The 16,225-nt window shown below is 38.5% G+C and overlaps 1 protein-coding gene across 2 annotated transcripts in view; it reads right to left on the minus strand.

The window, feature by feature from the left end:
- LOC126253540 (F-box/LRR-repeat protein 4) overlaps window positions 1-16,225 on the minus strand; it is a 181,884-nt gene that overhangs the window by 46,084 nt on the left and 119,575 nt on the right. For both annotated transcript variants that reach the window (XM_049954932.1, XM_049954933.1), the window contains exons 10-11: window positions 12,514-12,679; window positions 9,049-9,240 (exon numbers count right to left, since the gene is read on the minus strand). In XM_049954932.1, coding sequence (XP_049810889.1) covers window positions 9,049-9,240; window positions 12,514-12,679 — 358 coding nt within the window. The remainder of the gene's footprint in view (window positions 1-9,048; window positions 9,241-12,513; window positions 12,680-16,225) is intronic.

A 16,225-nucleotide genomic window follows, 5' to 3' on the forward strand; every position in this document is an offset into this window, starting at 1 on the left:
TCATTTTATGGAAACCAGGAATTCCGGAACAAGTAAACAAGAAACATCAGCCATGAATGTCAACCCCAGGAAGTAAGAGAGAGTGTTGAAGAAGAGGTGTGTCGATCTTGAGCACCAATCTCCACCACCATTTGAATGAACCAGGAAGAATGGACTTGGCCAACTTGGAATTATGCACAACCGGCAAGTAAAATGCCCCAGAAGAACAAACTTTTGGAGGACAGAGGACAATACGCCAATGAATTCCCACTGTGGACACTCTGGATACACTGCACACTACTGTAGAGAGAGAAGTCGAGTTTACAACAACTACTACACCACTGGATGTCAACCACCACAACAGTTTTATTCCTGCCAATCACCTGCAGACAACTGTAGTTGACCAGTGGGACAAAACTCATGGCCGTACCCTGGACAAGATTGCTCCCCCACATGCTGTACACATTTCCTGTTGCCGTAAAGATATACCTGCAGCTTGTCTAGTCACCGAATTCAGTAAAACTAAGCACAGCAATCATCTATGGAGGTGAGGCCACTACAGATGAAAAAGCTACTTGTGCGAGAGTCACGAAATCTAACTGACATCTCCAATCCCACAGGGGCCAACTTGTCTGGGCACTAGTCCATTCAGGGCTTCCTTTTCTGTAATAGTGAATGCTTATCATAAACAGCTAAAGAAGACTGTGGGCTGAAAAGTCACAAATGCAAATATGCCCAGCAGACAGGAATTTGTACAGCAAAAATTACTATCAATGACATAACACAGCCATTCATATATATTCATAAAGCTATTCTCAGATTGGACTTGTTGCAGGCATCACAAGCAGGCATACACTGTTGAAGATCAGAGGTTTAGAGTGATGAAGTTGTGTCAACAAGCAAAAATAAAAAAAAAAAAATATTGTTCTGGGCAGTTGTTCGCTGTTGAAGTTGTTATCCCACCACCACCACGACCATCGAGACAAGTTCCATTTGTCAATCTAAATGCTCAGTTAAAGTTTGAAGTTTTTGCGTAATTGCTGATATTTGCTTTATGGACATATTGCTCTGCGTAAGGTTTTGTTCTCCAGTGCTGGAGACAGCATCAGAGGCTTTAATGAGTCAGAAAGGAGTTACAGACTCTAGCAAGCTCAGCAAGTCATACTGTTTATATGAATCGACGCGGTGGACAGTTCATGAAGTCGTCAGATCGCTGCCTGCGGTACGGAGTAGCGCTGACATATGCTATTGAGTATGAAGGAAGGGAGAGTTGGCACTGTTGTTTTATTTAGCACTAAAGCCCTCAGCTTGTCTAATTTCAAGCCATCTTCTTTTCTGTTAAAATTGTTTTTGTGCTCTTGAATTTCTATGGCCTCTCTGTACATCCTAATGTAGTAATTATTAGATCTTGCTAAAACCACGGCGTCAGAGAAATGTATCTGATGATTTTCCAGTTCTAGTGCATGATCTGCTACTGCTGATTTATCTATATTACCCAGGTGGCAAATGCTCTCATGTTCTTTAAGGTGAGTGCTAATGCTTCTTTTTGTCGTTCCTATGGGCACAATTTTCGTTAGTTTAAGCACTGTATCAATATGGTGCTTTTCAAGTACTTTACTGATGCGATCTGTGACACTTTTTACAAATGGAAGGAAAACTTTCCCTTTAGTTGGTTCTTTTTCATTAGAAGCTATTGATCTTTTAAGACATAGTGCCTTATTTATCTCTGCATTATATACCCGCACAATTTGACAATAACGGTGATGCCCATACCTACAACACTAAGAGGGAAATATGACCTTTATTACCCCTTGAGAACTAAAAATAATAATGTGTTCATTAATATTAACACTAATTATGGATACATATCCTGTAAACTGCCTCGCTCGACATCATTTTGATAAAAGAATCATTAAAATGATCCGTGGAACATGTAACTAACTTACTTACATAAATAATCTAAATGCCAGTGATGATCATTGTAGGTGGTCAAGGAGAACTTTGGATGACTAATTATCTTTAGCAGCCACAACTCATCCCTAAATGTATGTGTGTAGGGACAGCTGAACCAGTCCACAAATGGCAGCGTAATGCCAACCAAGAATGCTGCTCCCATATCACTCCACAAAATGCAGATGAGAAACCATTATCAAACTGCCAACATATCTAGGGTGACCAGTTAGCTATTCTGAGTCAATTTTTGGATGTTTTTAAATGCAGAGTGGAGAGAAGACAGACCAAGCGATTCAAGGGAAAACAGCATATCAATACTGGGAATCATCATCCAACTAGTTGGGACTCATGTAGAGTGTTTCCGGATGAACGATGGATAAACCAGAAGTAAGTGGAAAAGATATTGCAAGATAACAGACTGAATGATGACATCACTGAACCTTCAGAGTGTCTTTGGTTCCTTCATGTGCACCTTGTGAAGAAGAAGGATGGCATGTAGCATTTTGTGCATTGACTACTGAAGATGAAAGAAGATGTCTACCCATTGTTGTGCATTAGTGACACTTCAGACTGCTTGAGAGGAGCTAAGTTTCTCTCAACTAGGGCCATCCAGACTGGGTATTGGCAAATTGAGGATGATGAGGCTGACTGGGAAAATACTGCCTTCATAGCTCTTTGGCCTCTGTGAGTTCAAAATTATGCATTCTGGATTACGTAATGCTACAGCCACCTTGAAGGGTATGATATACAACCTGCGTTGTCACCTTAAATGGACAGCGTGTCTTTACTACCTGAATGACACTGCCTTTTTTGAAGACATTTGAAAAACATCTAAGCCACCTGACAACTGTGTTCTAGTGTGTTGGGGTTGCACATTTCTCCTCAAATTTGAAAATGTGCCTCTTCGCTGTCAAAGAAATAAAAATCTTGGGGCACCTAGTGAATGGTGACGGAATCCATACTGATACCAAGAAAATAAGAGCAGTCATAGATTTCCGAACTTGTCAGCACATTTATGATGAAAAAAGTTTCCCAAACAGAATGTGCTCATATTACCAGCAATTCACAAAGGAATTCTGTACCACGGCATGTACCTCGCAAGAACTACTGCATGGAGAAGACAAATTTGTCTTGAACGAGAAGCAAGAATGATCTTTCTTTGCTTTTAAGGAGGCACTAACATCTTTGCCAGTTCTAGCATTGTATGATGAGATTGTTGAGACAAACTCCACGCCCACTATAGAGGTTATGCGATAGGTTCAGTTCTAGTACAAACTGAGGATGGTGCTGAAAAAGTGAAAACTTCTGGTTCCAGAGTACTCTCCAATCCAGGAGTCTATTACTGAAAAAGAGCGGGTTTGCAAGTTGTTTGGACCACCAACAATTTCTGGCCATATTTATCTGATAAACTATTCACTGTAGTGACAGCTGACTATCCTGAAAGATCTGTAAGGTCGACTGGTGAGATTGGCACTGAGACTTCAGGAATAGTTCACTGTTGTGACAGCTACCGTATTTACTCGAATCTAAGCCGCACCTGAAAAATGAGACTCGAAATAAAGGAAAAAAAAAATTCCCGAATCTAAGCCGCACCTGAAATTTGAGACTCGAAATTCAAGGGTAGAGAAAAGTTTTAGGCCGCACCTCCAAATCGAAACAAAGTTGGTCCATTGTAATATGAGACACAATTTAGGTCGAATGAAAGACGATACAGCTACAGTAGTTTGGTTCGAGTCGTAAGCTTAGCAGTTAAGCTTTACCAGGTAGCCATTGCTATGCGTCAGGCGCTCCGTCCGTATTTATACGGGTACCCTTCCTTTTTCACGTGCTTCGTCTGGTTTGAATCGATTGCTTATTTTGCTTTGATCTGATAAGTGCCGTTTTCTTTGTTATAGGTGTTTACGTCACTCTAAGCTGAAAATGCATTACTGTACTGTGTAATGCATTGTTTGTCGCATTTTGATAGTGCGTGTTTACGGCCTGTCGCCGCTCGCGGCATGACTTGCTTTTGTGCGCGCTACCGCCGCTTTTTTTTTTTAAAAAAAAAAAGAGGAATCGTCTCATTAGCGAAACAATGGCAAGAGACTGCTATTTGTTGTTACTTACACTGCTGCTTTCTTTGATAATGATCAACAAGAACCAAATGCGTATGATAGAACATGCGTATGATAGAACATGTTCTGAACGAGAGTTTTGCGAAAATTTTCCTCCGTTTGAAAATCTTTGCGGCCGCTTCTTTAGTACATCAAATTCTGCACAGAAATTAGTCATCTTACATTTAAAATCTAGTCAGTTACCGTGCTTCATTTCTGACTGTATCACTATTGGGCATAAGAATAATACGAATATAAACATGACACGATACGTATATTCTTCCGCGTTTGCTGTTGTCTCACTCTAGTTTCGTAGTTTATTACGCAGACAGGATTTAAATGAGATAGCAACAAACACGAAAGAATACATGGCAAAATGTTTATATTCGTATTATTCTTATGGTTAAGAGAATACTGCATGTGATTCACATTTCATCAGGTTCCTATTAGCAACCATCTCTTCTCACAGGTAGGAAAAAACTCGGAACGTAGAGTTGGCCATATTGGCAAACATCCCTAACAGTCTTGGCAGTCGGATTTTCGTAGTACATTGAAATTATGCTACATTCGAAGATGAACAATACGGAATTTGTATTTACTTCGTTGGATAATGTATGAAAATGCAGTGGTCGAAACTCGGGGCGGAGAAAAAAAAGCTCGTCTTCTACCCTTTTTTTTTTAAATTTATTTACTGATGCAGAGGTTTGGCGCCAGTATTTATCTTTGTGCCCACAAAGCATGCTTGTGTAGCGCTACATATATTCGACGGCAGAAGTTAGTTGTGGCGGCACCTATCAACATTTTTCAGAACTTCCGCTTGCTTTGCACTCGATTCTAAGCCGCAGGCGGTTTTTTGGATTACAAAAACCGGAAAAAAAGTGCGGCTTAGATTCGAGTAAATACGGTAACTATCCTGAAGGATCTGTCAGACTGACTGGCAAGATGAGCATTGAGACTTCAGGAATATGGTGTTACAGTGGTACAAAAAAACAGATGCAGGCACAAGGACCCCAACTGCCTTTCAAGAAATCCTGTGATGGAACACACCAGTGTGTATTAAATCTGTCATCAGTGCACATTAAATGTGTGGACAAAATCTTGGTCACTGCCATACTAAGTGACGCTACTGCTGAAAAGATGGAAGATTCTGCATTGCTGAAAACCATAAAAATCTTGAAGAATAGGAGGGCCCAACCAAAGGTGAATTCCAATTAAAAAATTGCATGTCACCTAGCTCATCCACAGCCAGCTATCCTCAAGTTTTTCCATGGTACTCCAGCATCTGATCATCTGGGATTTTTGAAGACTACACAGGTATCACTGGCCAGGTCTCTACTGATCTGTTAAGACACTTTGTGAGCCACTGTATGGAACACCAGCATCAAAAGCGTGTGCCACAATTACCTCTGAGGCATCTGGTAATAGTTTCACCTGCAGCAGCACCATCCCACCGAACTGAAATCGACCTCTTGGAGAGGTTCCCAACGTCGAAAGACGGGAATCAATAGATAATAGTTTGCATTGACTGTCTCACCCACTATGCTGTCACCAAAGCTGGCATGGCCACCGACGCTCCAGGAATTCGAAGGTTCCTTGTAGGAGACATCATTTGGGAACACAGAGAAGCCCATGTGATGATCTCTGATTAGGGAAAAGTTTTCCTGTCAAGACTGGTATCACATTGTGACACCACCCACAGATGATGGTCTTACAGAACACTTTAATACGATGTTGGCAGATATGCTCTCGGAGTAAGTTGATGTCAAGCAAAGAGATTGGGATACAATACTGCAAGTTGTGACATTCGCATGCAAACATGGTTAAAGATGTTACAGGCTTCACACAAGTCTTTCTGCTCAATGGTTGTGAGGTCAAAACTAAAAAGGATAAACTCTTCTTGTTTCAACTGGACGATACTCAGGATGACTGTTGAAACGCTTCATTATCAGGACCGAACACAACTGGCTCACATACGGACCTTAGACACACAGGAAAAAGATCAAGAGCACTGTAATGCCACGCACCAACCAGTAAGATTCAGCCTAGGAGATTTGGTATGGATTTTTACAGCTGCGCAGAAAGCGGGACTACCAGAAAAGTTGTTACAGCGCTACTTTGAGCCATATCATATCCTTTTGTTACTTGTCAGATCCCACATATGAAAGTGAGGATTAAGACTCTTCACCAAGAAGACAAATGTGCAGAGATGATGGCCACATCTAAAGCCTTATTACAGCCCTGAGGTCCAGATTGACAATGGGGACTTCACGTTCACAGGTACTGAAAGACCTGCTCAACGATTACAGAGTTCCGATCAGAAGTGTTACTTTCAACACTTATTACAGTGAACAGGGTATGACAACACTATCAGAATGAGAAGATCTTCAAGTGCTGCTATACAGAGGACCGATAACATCATGTAGATACAGGGAGCTGTAGCCAGTTCCAGAGAGAACTTCTGATACAGAAGTTTGATGTTTCTCCAAGAGAGGGAGCAATGCCTTGAGCTGTGCTGCATTCAGTGTGGCGTAGCAGTTAGCACTGCTGGCTGACCTGCTGTCAGTTGACAGGTGAAACCCAATCACCAGTAATCGTTATTTTTGGAAGGTTCTTGAAATTTACTATGTTAGTGTATTCTGAAATATTAGCTATTTGTATAAACAGCAGTACTCTCCATCCAGGAGGTCACTTCTGTTGTGGCTGATCTTTGGTGTTCATAATAAACGTGCCTCCAGTGTTAAGTGTTGCACCTCACTGACGACCCTGCTTCCAGATTTGAACTTGATTTTTGTTACAATGTGACAATATAATTATTTGATGATTAGTTACCCTCTCTAAGAAGACACTCTTCAATATCATGATGAGTTTGTTCAATAAGAAAGACTAGAATTTGTTGAATGAGATAAATATTATTATTTTCTTTTGTGAAGAGTCTGTTAAAGATTTGGTCAAAAACACTGTCAATTTGCAGTTAGCAGAGAACTGATAATCCGTGTTAAATGAATAATAATGTTTATCGAGAGCATAAGTGTTAAAACAAATTTTCTGTTGAAGAGAGACAATTGGAATTTTCTTCCTAATGCATGCATATTGATTAATAACTGCTTACATTCATAACATTGCTGTGTTTCCTACATGGACAATAAATCTCACAAATAATTTTCTATGGCTTGTCTTCACTACCATTTTTTTTAAGCATTACATTTGTTAAGTTTTTTCCTAAGATATCATTCTTGTATTTGTTTTTAGAGGCTGTATTCTTACCTAACGTTTGCCCTTTTTTCTTCATTTCACAATAAAATTTTAAGTTGCCCTAAACTTCCAGGTCATTGTTTTTTAAAGTCTGGGGCTATGTGAGGATCTTATATCCTCACGTCATATTACATACTATTTTTCGGAATTTTCTTAAGCTCATTCTTTAGTTTTGCTGCATAGTGAGTATCAACAGTAAGCAGAAACAGATGATTAAGCTGTATGCAGCAGTAAAAATAATTTTTGCCTGCTGACAAAGGTTTGTGAATTATTGTTGTTGTAGTGTTGCACAAAGTGAGTGTAATTCTGAATAGACTCCGACCGGTTGATAACATTCTTGAGATGCACACTTACTTAGGCATACATGTTCTCATATTAACTAGAAGTGATATTGTATCTATCTGGACATTATGTTCAGTTTAATTATTCGCACTATGGTTGCAGTTTACCTGATTTTTCAGTGTGAAAAAATGTGTTGTGGCATATGGGACTTTTCTAAATCAAATTGTAGCTGGAGCTGGTTTTTGATTTGTTGTTAATTAAATTCTTTATTGTCCACGTTACTGAAAAAACACACGATTGGCCGACTGGAGAAACCAATGTGGAGAGCAGTAAATGCAGGACTCTCACTAATATCTTCATAGCAATGTTACATTCAAATTCCATATAACCCCTAAAAACAGAGTCCAGCTCAGTTAACAATCTCTACAATTGGATTACGCATAACTATATTGTTCCTTGAATATTACACAAGTTATTTAGGGCATATGGATGAAGATTTCTATTAGTTCAGTGACAATAAAAATAATGTCAATAATGTGGAGATAATAATGGCTTCTCTATTGTGAAGGCATGTTGTGGCTTTTTGTGAGCAATTACTGAAAGTTAATCATGTTAATCTAACTTGTAATATCTATATACTCTTTAAGCCTGGTTTAAGGCTGCTTCTTGTTTGTCCAACAAAAAAATGTCTATAAATTGATATGTGATCTTACATGTGCTAGATGTATCTTTGGAGAAGAAATTCAAGAATGTGGAAAGAAACTGAAGTATCATGTGTTACCCAAGTGCAGTTCTGCAAATAGATTTATGAATTATTTTAATGCTACTGTGTTAATCTGAACTAACTGTGTTCTAACCTAATCTATCAATTTTTCCAAATTCCCTACAAGACACTATTCAGTGTGGTAGAATGATGTGTATACAGTTTGCAATCAGATTGCAACAGTCCTGGTATGGGGAACATGCAATACAGGAAGTGACTGTTCTGCCACAAATTTTTCGCCTGAGGACAGCTCATTCATAAGCCAAAGGCATATGTACTTCCTGTTATCTGCCTTTTCAAGAGTGAAAATGTTTCTACATTTTATGTACATGTTTAAACTTCCACTATTTAGACAAGCTGATAAGTAAGTGGAATCATATGAAACAAGACCTTAAACTATTCTGTAAATGTTGATATTTTGGCTCTGCCATTGATGATGAGCACAATGTCCAAAACTAGTTCAGCAAAAAACATTTACTTTCTGCAACATTTGTCACTAACCATATCACAAAGAATTGCCTCTGTCTTGAAGTGTATTTTGTGGCAGTTAGAATAACATACAAAAAATTATGCATGGTTTGAAAAGAACCCCACAAATAAAGTTTGTAAAAAAAAAAAACAAAAAAAACGTTTTCTTCTCCAAGAAAATAGTCTTTCTCAGTACAGCCCAACAGTCCATGAGCTAATACATGTCAAGAAATATAACAAGCGAGACAAAATACTCACTTAAGACATATTTCTCTGGAAATACATCTCACTCCCATGAGATCAACTTGTTCCATCTTAGGGCAGTTTTCAATGAAAAGATCCAGGTCCCGGTCACTCACACCTCTCAGAGCAGCAAGGAACAGTTTTTTGAGACGGGGGCAGCCTTTAGCCAACGCATGCAAGCTGTCGCCTGGTGTTCCAAAACCAAGACTGCAAAAGTAAAATGAGCAATTCTTCAACTCAAAACTTGAACTCACATCTCTATAAATAGCAGCACTCTCTGTCCAGGTCAGTTCTGTTCTGGCCATTTGTTGGAGTTCATAGTAAACATGCTTCTAGTGTTAAGTATTGTACTTCACTGATGATCCTACTTTCAGATTTGGACTCTTTTCTGGTTACAATGTGACAATATAGTTCTTTGCTCTTTTGCTCATAATCACAACACTTAATAATTAGTGATCCTCTCTAAGTATCATGATGAGTTTGCTTAATAAGAAAGACTAAAATCTATTGATACGAGATGAAATTCATTATTTTCTTTCGTAAAGAATCCTTTAAAGATTAGGTTAAAAATATCACATTACAATTAGTTGATAATTAATAATCTTTAATCATCTCCTGAATCATATTAAATAAATAACACTATTTCTCGAGATCACAAGTGTTTAAATGCATTTGATGTTGTATAGGGACAACTGAGGATTTTCTCACTGTTGTTGTGGCCTTCAGTCTGAAGACTGGTTTGATGTGGCTCTCCAAGCTACTGTATCCTGTGCAAGCCTCTTCATCTCCGAATAACTACTGGAACTTACATCCTTCTGAATCTGCTTAGTGTATTCATTTACTGCTCTCCCTTAACAATTTTTACACCTCACACTTTTCTGCAGTACTGAAGTGGTGATCCCTTGATGTCTCAGAATGTGTCCTATCAACCAATCTCTTCTTCTAGTTGGTTGTGTCACAATCTCCCCAATTCCATTCAGTACTTCCTCGTTAATTAAGTGATCCACCCAGCTAATCTTCACCATTCTGTAGCACCATATTTCAAAAGCTTATATTCTCTTCTTGTCTACACTGTTTATCAACCATGTTTCACTTCCACACATGGCTACACTCCAAACACTTTCAGAAAAGGCTTTCTAATACTCACATTTATATTCGATGTTAACAAATTTCTCTTCTTCAGAAATTTTTTTCTTGCCACTGTCAGTCTACATTTTATATCCTCTCTACTTCAGATATCATGTTATTTTACTACCCCAAATAGCAAAACTCATCTACTACTTTGAGTGTCTTGTTTCCTAATCTAATTCCCTCAGCATCACCTGACTTAATTTGACTAAATTCCATTACCCTTTCTGGCTATTCCATTATCCTTTCTGGCTATTGTTGATGTTCATCAAATACCCTCCTCTCAAGACACTGCCCATTCCATTCAACTGCTCTTCTCAGTCCTTTGCTGTCTCCAACAGAATTACAACGTCATCGGCAAACTCAAAGTTTTTATTTCTTCTCCCTAAACTTTAATTCCTTCTCTAAATATTTCTTTGGTTTCCTTTACTGCTTGCTCAATGTTGAGACTGAATAACATAGGGGATAGGCAACAACTCTGTCTCACTCCCTTCTCAACCAATGCTTCCTTTTCATGCCCTTCGACTCTTGTACCTGCTGTCTGGTTTCTGTACAAGTTGTAAATAGCCTTTCACTCCCTGTATTTTACTCCTGCTACCTTCAAAATTTCAAAGAGAGTATTCCAGTCAAAACTGTCAAAAGCTTTCTCAAAGTCTACAAATGCTATAAACATAGGTTTGCCTTTCCTTAATCTATCTTGTAAGATAAGTCATAGCGTCGGTATTGCCTCGTATGTGCCCACATTTCTCCAGAATCCAAAATGATTTTCCCCGAGGTCTGCTTCTACCAGTTCTTCCATTCTTCTGTAAAGAATTTGGGTTTGTATTTTGCAACCACGACTTATTACTCTTACAGTTTGACAATATTCACACTGTTGGCATCTGGTCTCATTGGAATTGGAATTATTATATATGTCTTGAAGTCTGCGGGTATTTCACCTGTCTCATACATCTTGCTCACCACATGGAATAGTTTTGTCATGGCTGGCTCTCCCAAGGCTATAAGTAGAACAGACAGAATGTGGCCTACTTCCGGGGCCTTGTTTTGACTAAGGTGTTACAGTGGTTTGTCAAATTTTTCTCGCAGTATCATGTCTCCAATCTCATCTTTATCTATGTCCTCTTTCATTTCTGTAATACTGTCTGCAAGTTCGTCTTCCTTGTATAGACCCTCAATATACTCCAACCAACTTTCAGCTTTCCCTTCTTTGCTTAGGCCTGGTTTTCCATCTGAGCTCTTGATATTCATACAGTTGCTTCTCTTTCCTCCAAAGGCCTGTGTAATTTTCATGTAGGCAGTATCTACCTTTCCCCTAGTGATAAATGCTTCTAAGCCCTTACATCTGCCCTCTAGCCATTCCTGCTTAGCCATCTTGCACTGCCTGTCAATCCCATTTTTTAGATGTTTGTATTCTCTTTCACCTGTCCCATTCACGGCATTTTCATCCTCTGCTGCCTTCACTACTTCATCTCTCAAAGCTACCAATTTATCTTCTACTGTGTTCCTTTCCCCTGTTCCAGTCAATCGTTGCCCAAAACTCCCTCTGAAACTTTCAACAACCTCTCATTCTTTCAACTTATCCAGGTCCCATCACCTTAATTTCCAGTCCCCCTTAACAATTAAATTTTCGTATCCATTACCCAACTGAATTATTTCTTTTATCTCATCATAAATTTCTTCAATCTCAGTCCGTAACAATTTACCAAATGAGGCGACACAATATAAGACATTGGAATCACACTCAGGACCATCATGATTTCAATTCCTATCCAGATTTAGGTTCTCCATGGTTTCTTTGGAAAGGACATGAAGAATTTCTTTCCGTAGTCCACACCTGTCCCCTGTCTCTAATGACTTTGTTAATGATGACAAGTTGAACTGTAAATCTTTCTTCTTTCATAAAAGCTTTACAATACTGGGGTCATTATAGATGAACTACCATCTTAACTGAATATGGACTGGACAAGGAAAAGGTCTAGCTTTCATTCTCACATTAACTGCAATGCTGAATATTATGAACAACATTTTACTGTTAACTTCTTAAGAACTCAGCAACAGGTCTTACTGACTGCTTGTTGATAGCAGTGACAGGATTGTGAAAGCACCTCTGAACAACAATTTCTAACTGGATGTCACAAAGTGTTATGTATCTATAATGGTAATGAGGAAAAGTGCAGTTTCACTACAGCGAGGATGAGTCCCATTTTGGCTAAACAAATATGGAAAACTGCCCAAAAACCATACTCATGCTGGCCAGTGTATGAGAACAACAGTCATTAATCTGCACACAAATTCAAATTTCAATAAAAATTACACGTAAGGATATTACCAAGTAAAACACTATTGACTTACCACCAACCAAAATCTACTTCTTCTAATTTGTGGCATTGGCTCAGTGCCTTCATTCCAACTGATGTCAATGAAGTTGCTTTCCAAAAGTCAACAGATATTAAATCCTTGTTGTATTCACCCAAAATTGCTGCTATTTTATCCATGTCTTCCACATGCACACAAGAACCTGCAATAATTTTACTTGTTATATCACCAAATAACAAATGCCTTGACAGTTTTCTACAAAACAACAGTGAACAAACTAATGAAGCAAGGAAAAGTAACAATTATTAACACTTATAAGATGAACTGTGTAATGGATCTGAGAGATGTTATTTTTTTTACTGTATTTGTCGATACCAAATTGTAAATTTTTTTTTTTATACTTTTTGTCAGAATTTATTGTAATTTGCCTTATTATATGTTAATTTACTTGTGTTTTTGAGAGTGAAAGCATATTGATTACTATTAGTAAATGTATCGAAGAATAGCAAAGAGACTGATTACAAGTGGAAGCTTGTGTGTTGTGTAAAATATCTTTAACGCTGGAGTCGTCTTTGACTATAGTCAGTCGGCAGCTAACTCTTGGTGTGTGTTGACGGAAGAACAATGTGAAGGTCGCCGTCATAAATAATTTTGAATTATGTTACTATTTTTTTGTATTAACCATAAAAAAAGAAACTACATTTGAAGAAATGGTATTTGAAACACCAAAATGAGGCAAACACGTTGAACCACGTCTTTTCTGCAGCCGACAAAGATGCATTGTGGAATCATACTTAGACAACTGAAGCCAAGACTAATATCGCCTTGCAAACGTCTAACGGAAAAGGTTGTTGTTGTTGTGGTCTTCAGTCCTTAGACTGGTTTGATGCAGCTCTCCATGCTACTCTATCCTGTGCAAGCTTCTTCATCTCCCAGTACCTACTGCAACCTACATCCTTCTGAATCTGCTTAGTGTATTGATCTCTTGGTCTCCCTCTACGATTTTTACCCTCCATGCTGCCCTCCAATGCTAAATTTGTGATCCCTTGATGCCTCAAAACATGTCCTACCAACCGATCCCTTCTTCTAGTCAAGTTGTGCCACAAACTTCTCTTCTCCCCAATCCTATTCAATACCTCCTCATTAGTTATGTGATCTACATTCCCTTTTCTTAAAGAACACTGAACATCGCGTGATCCATAGCTGTTTTTATATAACATGTGCTTAAGGTGATAAATTTCAGAATTCAAGTGGTCTTCATCAGAAACAGTTATTGCTCTGTGTATTAGTGTACTTAAAACTGCTCTCTTCTGAAATGAATAGTGAGAACTCTAGGTGCTAAGACATAAATCAGTGTGTATTGGCTTGTGGTATACTGAGTTGCCAAGATATATGTCTGACTTTCATTGTACAAAATCTCAGCAGTGTAGGGAAAAGGTACTGTCACGAAATATGGCAAATTTAAGTAAATAAAAAATAGTGACCATATTTTCAACTTGTGTCGTAGCCGGGATACAGTATTTCAACTGTCACAAAAGTAAAATAGGGGTAATGGAATGTAGACTAAGACAGGTGGTGCAAAGGGAATTAGATTAGGGAATGGGGCACTGAAAGTAGTAGAAGAGTTTTCTTAATTCCAGGGCAGAATAGCTGACAAAGGTAGAAGTAATGCAAACGTAAGCTGTAGACTTCCAAGAATAGGATCCCAGGGATCCTGTGCTCGAGATTGTCCTTAACAGGGTGTAGCATCTCCTTTATCCTCTTAGAAGGCTGGAGAACAGATCTTACACCTCGTCTTTCCAGAGCTCTACCTACTTTGCCGGATGTAGTGCTGCAGAAAGGAATGAATGCAATTGATGGCTCATCATATCTATGTTCAACATTTTCACATTCCCTTTTCTTAAAGAACACTGAACATCGCGTGATCCATAGCTGTTTTTATATAACATGTGCTTAAGGTGATAAATTTCAGAATTCAAGTGGTCTTCGTCAGAAACAGTTATTGCTCTGTGTATTAGTGTACTTAAAACTGCTCTCTTCTGAAATGAATAGTGAGAACTCTAGGCGCTAAGACATAAATCAGTGTGTATTGGCTTGTGGTATACTGAGTTGCCAAGATATATGTCTGACTTTCATTGTACAAAATCTCAGCAGTGTAGGGAAGCAAGCTCTCGATGCACAGAAGAGCCAGAGGTATTCACTACACTGGTTATGTTACGACAGAAGTGGTGGCCCCACCAGCACATGTTGACACCATCTGCGACAGCACTGCATAATTACCAAACAATCAGAAGCCATCTATGGCTGCGTAAGGCCATCACAGTAGCAGATTTGACAGTCAGTTGCTCCTGATGATGATGTTGATGGGAGTAATTATCGAAAGCTTGAGGTTTTACCATCAACTGATGTGGCAAGAAGTCCAAGAATCTTTTTGAATGGTCCAAAATGTGCTGGGACTTTCAAAACTGAGTTTATTAATTCAGTGATAAGCAAATCTTTAGGGCCACAGAATAACGAATTACTCCAAGTCATTCTTACTGTTTTAGAAACATGGCATTTTCTCTACGTGGGAGAATAACAACGCCCTGCCATTACAATTGCCTTTAGTACTCTAGGTCTTCAAATTCAACTTTGAACTCAAGTTAGAATCTTCATATTGGTCTGATGCTTCTGACAAATTATCATGGTCCTGTGCATGGTGATACCTCTGAGTTCATCACAACACTACTTTTCTCAACACTCCATCACTTGAAGCACTACAGTCAACTCATGTATAATAAGCTCACCAGACAAAATATTAGTCACTCTCTTCAAACAGCACTCTGGTCACCTTCACTGACTAGTTTAGAGCACTGTAGGTAGTGTAGAATGCACATTATCACTGACAGTTACATTTTAATAACTGTTTTGTGCAGACATGGTTCATGTATCTATCACAGTAATTTCTATGTGGCTATAATTACAGAACAAGTTCTTTCCAACAAGCAGTTGGAAGCATTAGTAAATGCATCTGACAACGAGGAGAATATTTCTGAAGAAGAAAATCAAATCAATGATGACAACACTGATCCTTCATCTTATTAAAAAGACATGGCAGATGCTGATGCCTCTAATAACAATTTGCAAGCTGTTCAACTGATTCACACTAAAAACAAAATCACATGGAGCTTAGAATCTTTTCCGTGAACTGGAACAGCATCTAATGCAAACATTATTGAACTGACTCCCAGTGCAACAGAATACACCATCGCCAAGGTAAGTGATGTAAAATCATCTTTTCAAATTATGTCAAACAATAAAGTTCAGAGCATTATGGTGGAGATTAATAATATTGAGAGTCAAAGAGTTTATGGAGATGGTTATTACTGGCTGGTGTGAATAAATCATATGGTGAATCAACAAAGAATCTGTGGTATCCAGAAACACATAGAGCCATCTTTCCTGCTGTAATGTCACTAAAATGGTTCTGTTGCATCTCACGTATTACATTTCGATGACAAGTCTGATTGAAGGGCACGAAGAGTAAATGACAAGTTGGTACCTATAAGAGTGAAAATACTTTCCAAATTATATAATCATAGCACATATGTAACCGTGGATGAACAACTGGTAGCTTTCCGAGGATGCTGTCCATCCAAACAATATATACTGAGCAAAGCCTCGGAATATGCGGTAAAAATATGGACACTGTGTGATAGTACTACTTCTTATGTTTTAAAGATACAAATCTCTACAGGAAAATTACTTG

This window comes from Schistocerca nitens, chromosome 4 (assembly GCF_023898315.1).
Source record: "Schistocerca nitens isolate TAMUIC-IGC-003100 chromosome 4, iqSchNite1.1, whole genome shotgun sequence".
Lineage (NCBI taxonomy): Eukaryota > Metazoa > Arthropoda > Insecta > Orthoptera > Acrididae > Schistocerca > Schistocerca nitens.